Source organism: Vulpes lagopus, chromosome 1 (genome assembly GCF_018345385.1).
Source record: "Vulpes lagopus strain Blue_001 chromosome 1, ASM1834538v1, whole genome shotgun sequence".
Classification (NCBI taxonomy): domain Eukaryota; kingdom Metazoa; phylum Chordata; class Mammalia; order Carnivora; family Canidae; genus Vulpes; species Vulpes lagopus.
In genome coordinates, this window is record NC_054824.1 from 144,033,183 (window position 1) to 144,043,288 (window position 10,106).

A 10,106-nucleotide genomic window follows, 5' to 3' on the forward strand; every position below is an offset into this window, starting at 1 on the left:
CAGCTCCCGGCGGCCCCGCGGCTGGGATTCAGCCCGCCCACACGTCCGGCGGGAATCCTGCTTTGGCCTCTGGCTAGCCCGGGTTCCCACCGGACCGCGGCCGAGAAGCACCCCGCCCACGAGCACAACCCTCCCAAGACAAACGGGACCCGCGGGCTGTGGGCTCGGGAGGGTAAGATGGACTCCCTTCACGCATAAACTCCGAAGGGCTGCCAATCTTCCCAGCCCTCTGGCCCAGCCTCCAGCACCTCAAACTCCAGGGGTGGGGGTCCGATGAAGCACGTCATTTTTATTTCACAAAGACTGTACAAAATTCCTTATAAAACACGGGATAGGTGTCACCTGGTTCTCTCCTCCTGCCCCTGTCCAACTCCACTGTGAGGGGGCAGGGGAGGGTGGGAAATGTGCAGGACGGAACAGCTCTGTACAAAGCCGGGGAGGGCGCAACAGGTACAAGCTCTTCTGTATGTACACTATTTCACATATTCACACGTATACAAGGAGCCGGGGGAAGGGGCAGGCTCCGGCTCTGTTCTCTTGTATAAAAAAGCACCAGTGTCCTGGACTGGACACCCACTGCTGGAGGAGATGCAGAGGGGCCCAGGGTCTGATCGTCACCGACTGATATCCCGACTGGAGTCCCACAACTTGGTGTTGGGTGGCTCAGCCCGAAGGCGGGCGAAGAAAGGATGCTGAAGGGCTTCACCCAAGGTCAACCGCTTAGCAGGTTCATATTCTAGCATGCTTTCAATCAGATCGAAGAGCTGGTGGTGTTCCTCTGCCTCTGAGGTCAGATACCGCTGGTGGTGGAGGGCAGGAAAAAGGTGAGGCACAATGCCTTAAGTCCTGTTTTTATCTTCAAGGCCCTAGCTTTCAATCTCGAAGGACCAAGGCTCTGCCATTATGAATACTATCATGAATACTACCTTATCACGGGTACAACGTGACCAGCATTTCTGGTATTACTGCTCAACCTACCTTCCCACTAGCACAATTACTCCTTCATACTCTGAAATTTCTGTTTAATCCTTGTCAACTTCATGAATCTTCTTTAGCTCATTAAAATGTAAACTCTTCAAAGGTAGTTTATTCTTTTCTAACCTCAAGAATCCAGGACATTGCTTTCATCTCTCTCTGGTTGACTCAAGAAAGACATGTCCGTCTAACTTCCTTCCCTCCACAAAACCACTCCCTCTTATCTCTCTTCTATTGACCAAAGCGGTCTTCTTTCAGTTTCCCCCCTTCCTAACTCTGCTTGTGAGGTGCATTCCGGGGGCAAAGCACCTTAGGAAGAAAATAACCTCTCGGCGGTAGGCACTATCTCAACCCTGCCTGGCTCACCCGCAGTGGTTTGCAGTTTTCTCGTACGTAGCGCCCAGCCGATGTGTTCTCATCCCAATCCAGGCGACCCCGATAAAAATATTTCTGCTTCCTAGAGGGGAAGGGGAGGTTGAAGGATCAGGAGGTTCCTTTTGTTGTGGGATACTTCCCTTATTCCCCCATCTGAGAGTAGCTGGGGGGAGGGAAGGCGTCAAAGAAACAAGAAAATGATGTGAAATAGACGAATATTGTGGAGAGAAAAGGAAAAGACTTAAGTACCCCCTGCCCAAAGTTCACCTTGTCTTTCGGATCATCCGGGAAGGGATAGGACCCAAAATCCTTTCCATCATGGCTAGATGCTCTCTGTTGTCATGGGTCTGGGAAACAAAGACAGAACCAAGCATGGGAGTGGGAACAGGCTGCTGAGGACCGGCTTTCAGGAAGGGAACATGGAATAAGCAGGCATGTCCTCAGCAGACGACAGGAAGCCAGGTAGGAGAACATCACATTGCTATTTAAGACACCCCACCATTTACCTGGAATAGTGTGAAGCCCACGTAGTACTCGAAGATGATGCAGCCTATGCTCCACACATCACAAGGCTGTGACCAGCCCAACTCTGGGTGGGAATGGGAGGCACAAGGTGTTATGGATGATGAGGGGCCTTCCCCAACAACCAATCACACATACTTGGATAGCCTTGTTTCCCCACTCGACCCCGCGTACCGAGAATGACCTCTGGTGCTCGATAATGGCGAGTGGAGACAATGGTACTGTGATGTTCGTGGTCAAAGGTGGCACTGCCGAAGTCCACCACCCGCACAGCTGTGCTCTTCACACTGCGTTCATCTCGTTTCTAGGAGCACAGCAGAAAGAGGATGGACCCAGCCACCTTAGACCAAGACTCTACCACTACTCTCCAAAGTGCTTTCAGGCCTTTTTTTTTTTTTTAATTTCTTTATTTATGATAGTCACACACACAGAGAGAGAGAGGCAGAGACACAGGCAGAGGGAGAAGCAGGCTCCATGCACCGGGAGTCCAACGTGGGATTCGATCCCGGGTCTCCAGGATCGCGCCCTGGGCCAAAGGCAGGCGCCAAACCGCTGCACCACCCAGGGATCCCGCAAAGTGCTTTCAGGCCTTAAAGAAAGCAACTTGAGGGCAGCCTAGGTGGCTCAGCGGTTTAGTACCGCCCTCAGTCCAGGGCATGATCCTGGAGACCTGGGATCTAGTCCCAGGTTGGGCTCCCTGCATGGAGCCTGCTTCTCCCTCTGTCTGTGTCTCTGCCCACCTCCACCCCCACCCCGTCTCTCTCATGAATAAATAAATAAAATCTTAAAAAAAAAAAAAAAAAAAAAGCAACTTGACCTGTTTGTTTCCAGACACACCGGAGAATCTGCTTGACAGCTTCCCCCATATCCCACAAGTAATTTAGAAGTGGGAAAGGATTAAGGAATGATCATGGCATAACATGCAAGTCCCCGTGTATCTGGACTTTTCCTAAGTGACTGGTATACAGTGTTTCCAAAAACAGGTCAAGAGAACTGAGCTTCCTTACAGAGAAAAAAAGCATTTGTACTCTGTTAGAAAGTTATCTGAGGTCCTCCTTCCCAGTTCTCTTCCAGTTTAAGTCTTCTTCAATCTCTCCCTTTCAATCTACACTAGTACTCTGGTTTACTATATTGGACCAGAACAGGAGACAATATGGGAGAAAGTAAAAGGGAAGAAGGAAAAGAGCTACGATAAAGGGATGGCATAGCTGCCTGTCCCTCTTACCTTCTCTAAATTGTAGGTGAGCTCATAGTCTGAATTCACAAACAGAATATTTTCAGGCTTGAGGTCCGTATGTGTCAGCTTGTTATCATGGAGAACTGCAAGGCAGAAGGCCAAGTCAGGGTGGGTCCAGGTGGCCAGGGTTAACTGGCACCAGTGACCCCAAGCTTGGTCACCTTGAGTCAAAGCTGGTGAGGAGGCAGGTCCAGAATCACTAGGCTGCTCTCTACTCTATATTCAGATGAAATGCCTGGTTTAAGATGCCCCACACTTATCAACGTAAGACACAAATATAATTGTCAACTGATGTATATGAAATTGGCCATTCATTGTATTTTTGTCTTTTGACATATGTGCCTATCTGACATTCTGTGAATTTAACTCTGTAAAACTTCAGTTATGAAAACCCAAGAGGAACTTTCTGGGTCCCCCACCTGGACCCTTGGTTGCACTAGTCCCTGCTTCCACTTGCTCTGCTGGAAACGAAGAGCACTTCAGCTCAGACAAATGTAAACATCTAGCTTGGGAAATCATTTTGTCTCTTTGTGCTTGCAGCCTAACTTAACACTTTTGTGAAGAATGGAAATGAAGGGAAAGAGGTAAATGCTTTGATTTCAAAGGCTTTCTCCTCCAGCTCCTGTTAGATTGCATACGGAAAAAAACTAATCAGTGATGGTGAGGACATTGGTCAAGCAGTCAAGTGCAGGAGCTGTCCACATGACAGCGAAGAACTACAGACAATCCAGTTGATAGTTTAGGGGCTCCACCAGTTTAAACGGACACAAAAGAGGCCCAACGAGGTAGGGGCTGCCCAGAGTCTACCTCGACCCACCCTACTCACACTTGACAGCCTGGCACAGCTGGAAGGCCATGTGGCGCACTTGATGGATGGGGTAGGGCAGGTAGTTGTTGTCTTTGAGGAAATCGAAGGTGCTAAGGCCCAGAAGCTCAAAAGAGATGCACATGTGGCCATGGTAGTCAAACCAGTCAAACATCTGCACACAGAGGCTGAGAAGAGAAGTGAGGGAAGAGGGATGTCTGATGAGCTCCCACCTGCCCACCACCCCTCCAACAAGGAGGGACCGCAGAGCTGTTGATTCCACATGCTTGTGTAAGAACATGCCAGTTAATATTACCAACAAAATTCACTTGAACTACAGCATGGCCTTTTTGGCAGACCCAAGAAGAAAGATACTATCCACCAAGCTTTAAGCCACCTTCCTACGTCATTTTAAATAGTTAAAACAATTCCATTGGCCAAAGAGCTGGCTGCCAGGCTCCAGTGTGGATGCTAAATTGGCAAACTGTCATTCCTAAACACTGACCCCAGCTCCCACTCCTGAAATTTATTCACCACCAGCCACCAGCGGGCCCACGTTTATACTATCGTCTCATGTCTTTGCTTAATGGCCTTATTCTACATTTAACTTGCAGAAAGTACAAGGACACAAATACTACATATATATGTCTGGGGTCTCATCAGCACAGTTCTAGGCATTAAAAGCTCAGATGACTTTTTGATGAAAATGCTAATTCTCAGTGTCAGGGCCATTTCCAGGGCACAGCTCTACAGAAGCCATCCCGGACTAGGGACAGACTGCAGAGCAATCTAATTGTCCTGAGAACAAAGGGAACGGATTACAGAATGTCAGACCCTCCCTTTCTGCCCTACCATTCTACTAGTCTAAGATGATGAACAAAAGAATGAATGGATGAGGTCTAGAACTCCCCTGCCTGCTTCAGCCAGGCCAGGAAGGTTTTCCTGTATAGGAGTGGAGCCTCTCAGACTCCCCACATACTCCTTTGCTTGCTTACTTCTTATTGTCAGGGTCCTTCTCGTTGATTTTCTCTAAAACATTGATTTCAAGTCGAGCTGCTTCCTTGTACTTTTCCACGTTCTTAATGATCTTCAGGGCAACTCGGGCCCCACCCCTGCAGGGTGCCAGAAGGTTTTTGCTCAGTCGTCAAAAACATTTCAGACTCAATGGGGGCTGTCCAGGGATTAAGAAACCCTACCTTTGGCTCATCAGCAAAAAAGCCCCAGATAACCCACACTGGCTCTTTATGCCTAGCAGGTAGGGAACCAGGAGGGAGGCGCTAGTTACCTGCGATGGTCGACACACTGTACAACTCGGCCGAAGGTCCCCTCTCCCAAAGTGCTTACAATTTCATCTGAAATGAAAAATAGCAGGGTCGGGGAGAGGGAGGGAGAGAAGGCGGGGAATGAGCTGAGTTGGAAGAAAAAGGGGTACAGCAACCTGGGGTGAGGAGATGAAGGAAGGGGGAACAGATACAGATGGTCACAGGGGAAGAACACCCCTGCATGATTCCCACCACCTTTAACCCAGGGGCCGTGAGAGCTGGGAGTGGACAGCAGAGATCAATTCTCAACAGCAACTCAAACCACCCAGATAAACAACACCACTGAGGAAAGGCAAGAGGCTGTGACTTGGGTTGGCTTGGGACGTTAGGATGGCTATGGGACCATTACAGGCTATAGGATTGTTACGATTTGGCTTGTACATCGCTCTTGTAGCCAGTCCCCGACGTGGTAGATGAGGTGGCCCTCAGCGTCGTCCTCTACACTCTTGGCTCTCCGGCTGCTGTGCTGCTGTCGGGGGGCGGGGGGGGTCGGAGCAAGCCAGGTGTCGGAGCGGGGGCCGGAGGGAGGCGGGGTGGGTGGTGGAGGGGTCACCGGTCACAGGCGCCCAGCCAGGGGGGACAGACGATGATGGGGGACAGTGGAAGGGAACACGTCAGATGCAGTAAGGCGGATCGGGGTGAGAAGAGAGAGCGGCGCATAATCCCAAGTCCCCAAACCCAAAACGGGAACCGGGAGAGGAACGGGCAGAGCAGAGAAGTGGTGTCGTTGCCAATGTCACCCCAACCCCATGCTCTACACAGTGCCCTACCAGGCAGGCACAGATCTCCCTTTGCCCCCACCCAAGCCCACCTACTGAGGGGGCCGTGGAGCCCAGAGCCTGTGGGAAAGAGGCTATTCACAAGCAAGGTCCCCACTAAAGAGTGGAAGCCTCTGGGACACAGGAGCTGCTCCCAATACAGGAAGCCCAGCATGCCAAGGAGGGCACTGGGGTTCACAGATGCTCTGCGCCCATTAATCTCCAGAGCAGATTCCAGGACCCTTTAGGAGCTGGAGAGCTTCCAAGAGAGCAGACAGACTCAGTGCCCACGTCAGCGTTTATGCCCCAGTACTCAGCTGAGAACAAGGATACGTCTGACTTACCAGAGTCCTAGAGGGCTGAAGAGTGGGGAGAGGAAGGGCCCAGACTGGCACTCACCGAAGACGAGCGGCTGAATGTCCGGCTGCGCCGCCTCCGCCGCCTGTGCTTCCTCCGGCTGCTGCGCTGGCTGCGGTAACTGCTATTCTCCCGGTGGTACTCGTAGGAGTGCCGGTAGTCTGGGTCACAGTAGGCTTCTCCCCGGTCTCGGCTACAGCCATTGCGCCTGTAGCTGCCATAGTACCGCCGGTCATATACCCTCCGGTCTGACGAGCGATCATCGTAACTGCTATCGGACAACAAACAGCCGTCACCTGCCTCTGTTCCAGCCATATTCCTTGCCACATGATATGACCGGTCATCCTTCCATCAGGAAAAAGGGTAATGTTGGAAAACCTATTCTCAGACCCTCATGAAGTCACTCTGAGGCCCAAGGAGGATCCTCACATCCCCAGGTCACCGAGACCTCTGAAAAGACATCGGCAGAACAACTGCCTCTGGGGGCCTCCTCTCCCCTCCACTGATGTACTGAGTGGAGCAAAGAGCCATTTCTTTCCTGAGCCTTGCTTGACTAACATCCAATTTTGCGGCAAACTGTCCCTAACCCGCCCCTGCCACACAACATGCTGTTAAGTTATTAAAACCATGCAGATCTAACTCTGTCTTGTCTATTAGGTCATTACCTACCTCTAGACCATACATAGCCTTTTGCACCTCCTGTCCCTTTGCCTGATCCTCTTGATTCCTTCAGACAAACTTTGATGGCATGTCCTTTATTAATTTCCCCTGAATTGCACATCCTGTCCCACTCCAATCAAATCCGCTGGATGCTTCCTCAGCCCCTCACTATACACTTCTACAATAACAATCTTTTTTTTTTTTTTAAAGACTTTATTCTTGGGATGCCTGGTAAATAAATAAGTAAAATCTTTTTTTAAAAAAGATTTTATTTATTCATGAGAGACAGAAATAGAGGGAGAAGCAGGCTCCCATGGGGAGCCCGATGTGGGACTCGATCCCAGTACCCCAGGATCATGACCTGAGCTGAAGGCAGACTGATGCTCAACCACTGAGCCACCTAGATGCCCCTACGATAACAATCTTAACACTACAGTGCAAATGACTTATTCGGTTACCAACCCTGAACGTCACCTTACCCCACCTGCTCAGCATATAACCAAAAAATCTTTGTTTAATAAATAAACAAGTGAGTGCCCCTGAATGTGAGTGTCTCCTCTTGATGCCTCACCTCCGGGAACGGACATGGTAGCTGTCTTCCCGCCGGCGCCGCCGAGTCCGGTCACTGCTACTTGACCAGGAGCGGCTTCTTCGTCTCTTATGCTTTCGGCTCCGATAGTGTTCATGGTAACTGCCCCGGCTTCCTCGCTCTGAGGAATGGTACCTTCGGGGATGAGGCATCTGAACAGAAGGAAAAACAGAAATAGTGGGGGAAAAGCTCCAAGTTTTCAGAATTCACCTCCAAGGCCTGGTTGCTCTGGAGAGGCTAAGCTTCTTCCTGCTCTTCTAGTTCTCATTTTATGACCTACAACTTCCTTGGCCTTCCCTGTGCTCACAACTCCTCCTTAGTGGAGTATATATTACCTACTAACTGCTGGAATAATAACTCCCCACCCCCAGCTCCCCACCAGTGTTGCTCCACTGACTCTCCTCAAACTTGCCTCCCTGAAGACCTTTGGGTCTGGCCTACGGCTCATTTCAGGTGAGACTGTGTAACAGACGGAGACTGCCACAGTCCTCCCCTGCATGGAATCTAAACTATGTCTGTAACCAGGCTGAGTTCCTCAAAACTGACAGAATAACACTTTGGTATACACTACCATGATCGATGTTTTACAATTATTAAAAGTGTATCTTTGTCTTCACAACCAGACCATTCTGTGTCCTGTGGGCAGGAATCCAGTTTACCAGGCTTGTACACATAGCAGCATATGCCACATATAAGCAAGTTCCAGGGATTTGAGTCCCACCTCTTGAACAGTCTTAATCATCTCTCATTGAACAGTCTTAATCATCTCTCACATCACTGGCCAAAACCACCTTAAAAGTTTTTAGTACAGGAGGCCCCAAGCTGTACTCAGCTTCCTATTTGGCTGCTCCCCTCTTGTGCTTAGGAAGTACACGATAACTGGTTTTTAATTAATATCAGCACTACTTGGCTAAAAGCTGGTCCCCTTCCAGTTAGTTACTGGGATTGGAATTGCATGGTGCACAAATGGCTGTTTTCCTTAAAGGAAAAAAATGGGAGACAAATCACTATCACAATACAGAAAGATAAGGATATGAGAACATAATGAAATTAAAAAGGCCCAGGGACAGAAGTCAGGGCGGGGTGGTTAGGTGTGGAAAGGCCTAATGACTCTAACATCTGGGTTTCATTCTGAGCTTCTACTTCCCGACCTCCTCAAGCCGAGGAGGGGGCGATACTTGATTTGGTCCTGGTTTAGCAAGGCCTGTAAGCAAAAATGCAAGCAGGGGGCTCTCCATGTCATCAACCTTGTGTGTAGCACAGCCATAGAAATCTCCTCTTGCCAAACGACACACCGCCACCAAAGTTGCTCACGGCCCCTCCTCAACCGGAAGCATCTCCAGCTCACCTTTCTCAACTTAGAAACCTCCCCCGGCCCTCCGTCCTCACTCGGAGAATCGAACCAACTCTGCGACGCAAACTCTTGGCAGAGGCTCCCGGGAACCCGGCGGCCCCCCACCCCATCCCCGCTCCATCACCCCTTCCCCAACTCCGGCCCCTCCCAAATCTCCCAGAGGTCCTCCCGGGTACGAGGGCGGCAGGCCGGTCTTCCGCCTCACCTCCCCGCTCTTCACCTCCGCCGCTCAGCGGGGCCCTGCCTTCCTCCCTGCCCCGGGCCCGCCGCCGGGCCCCCAACCCAACTCTGCCCCCGCCCGCCCCGCCGTCGCCATCTTTCCGCGCGGCCCCGCGGCCCGCCGGCCCGCGCGCTCACCGTTCTGGCGGCGAGGCCCGTGCGCTTGTCCCACAGGAAGTCCGTGATGGCGGCGGCACTGCGGCCGGAGTCCCGGCACTCCCGCGGCGACGAAGTGCGGCTCCACCCCCCCCGACCCGAACCCTGGGACCTCCCGCCTCGTTCCCGGGCTCCGCTCCAGTCCCGCCCGCCCCGGCTCCGTCCCCGCCCCCAGGGTCCGCTCGGCGCCGCTCGCACCGCCCCCGCCCGGGGCCCGATCCCAGCTCGGTCTCCGGCTCTGGCCTCTCCGATCCACCGCCGATACCGCGAGCGCGCACGCACGCACGCACGCACGCACGTCCGCGCCACTTCCCAGCACCCCCCCCTCCCGGGCGCGCACGCCGCCGCGTCCTCGCGTAGCTCGCGGGCGCGGCCGTGGGAGCCCCGGGGGAGGGGGGGCGCGGGGGCGGGAGTTCCTGCCGACCGGAGGCTGGGAGGGCGGGATCCCAGGCGCTGGGTGCTGGGGAACTGGCCGGGCGCGTCCCGCCCCGCCCCGCCGCCTTCGCTCCGCGTGCTCCGTCTGGGCCCTGTTCCGGCGCCGGTGTGGCTGACACTGCGAGCTGGGTCGAGGAGCTGGAGGTGGGGAGCACCTGGAAGTTGTCGTTGGAGCCTCGGCGCTTGGCGGGGGTCTGATCCTCCAGGAAGGCCTGCCAATATCCAGTTCCTAAAGCAGTTGGGCTTCCCAAACACAGCAAAGGAGGGCCCCCGCTTTGTCCTGCAAACACGGTATGCACGTGAGGTCAGGGGTGCAGCCGTTGGAGGACAGGTTTGAGAGGT

The 10,106-nt window shown here is 52.6% G+C and overlaps 1 protein-coding gene across 4 annotated transcripts; it reads right to left on the minus strand.

The window, feature by feature from the left end:
• Nucleotides 1-269: 269 nt before the first annotated feature.
• On the minus strand, nucleotides 270-9,685 carry CLK2 (CDC like kinase 2). 4 transcript variants are annotated; one of them, XM_041750915.1, is made up of 13 exons: nucleotides 9,312-9,685; nucleotides 7,583-7,752; nucleotides 6,394-6,619; nucleotides 5,618-5,702; nucleotides 5,200-5,266; nucleotides 4,910-5,026; nucleotides 3,936-4,102; nucleotides 3,098-3,192; nucleotides 2,047-2,176; nucleotides 1,857-1,939; nucleotides 1,618-1,697; nucleotides 1,342-1,432; nucleotides 270-800 (listed from the first exon to the last, which is right to left on the minus strand). In XM_041750915.1, exons 2-13 carry the CDS (start codon nucleotides 7,750-7,752, stop codon nucleotides 615-617), a joined length of 1,497 nt encoding a protein of 498 aa, XP_041606849.1. In that variant the 5' UTR covers nucleotides 9,312-9,685; the 3' UTR covers nucleotides 270-614. The 4 variants fall into 4 exon arrangements, with proteins under 4 accessions (XP_041606849.1, XP_041606840.1, XP_041606832.1 ...); XM_041750906.1 differs by having other exon boundaries at nucleotides 5,618-5,705; nucleotides 9,312-9,683; XM_041750898.1 differs by having other exon boundaries at nucleotides 6,394-6,622; nucleotides 9,312-9,680.
• Between the last annotated feature and the right edge of the window lie 421 nt (nucleotides 9,686-10,106).

What these genes read in the sequence shown, in the direction of transcription:
- CLK2 (XM_041750888.1), bottom strand. Translation starts at nt 7,752, where the DNA reads ATGCCTCATCCCCGAAGGTACCATTCCTCAGAGCGAGGAAGCCGGGGC. An exon ending in AGCACCAGAGGTCATTCTCG is followed by an intron (nt 1,940 to 2,046) that starts GTACGCGGGGTC and finishes ATTCCCACCCAG; the next exon opens with AGTTGGGCTGGTCACAGCCT. An exon ending in AAAACTGCAAACCACTGCGG is followed by an intron (nt 801 to 1,341) that starts GTGAGCCAGGCA and finishes CTCCACCACCAG; the next exon opens with CGGTATCTGACCTCAGAGGC.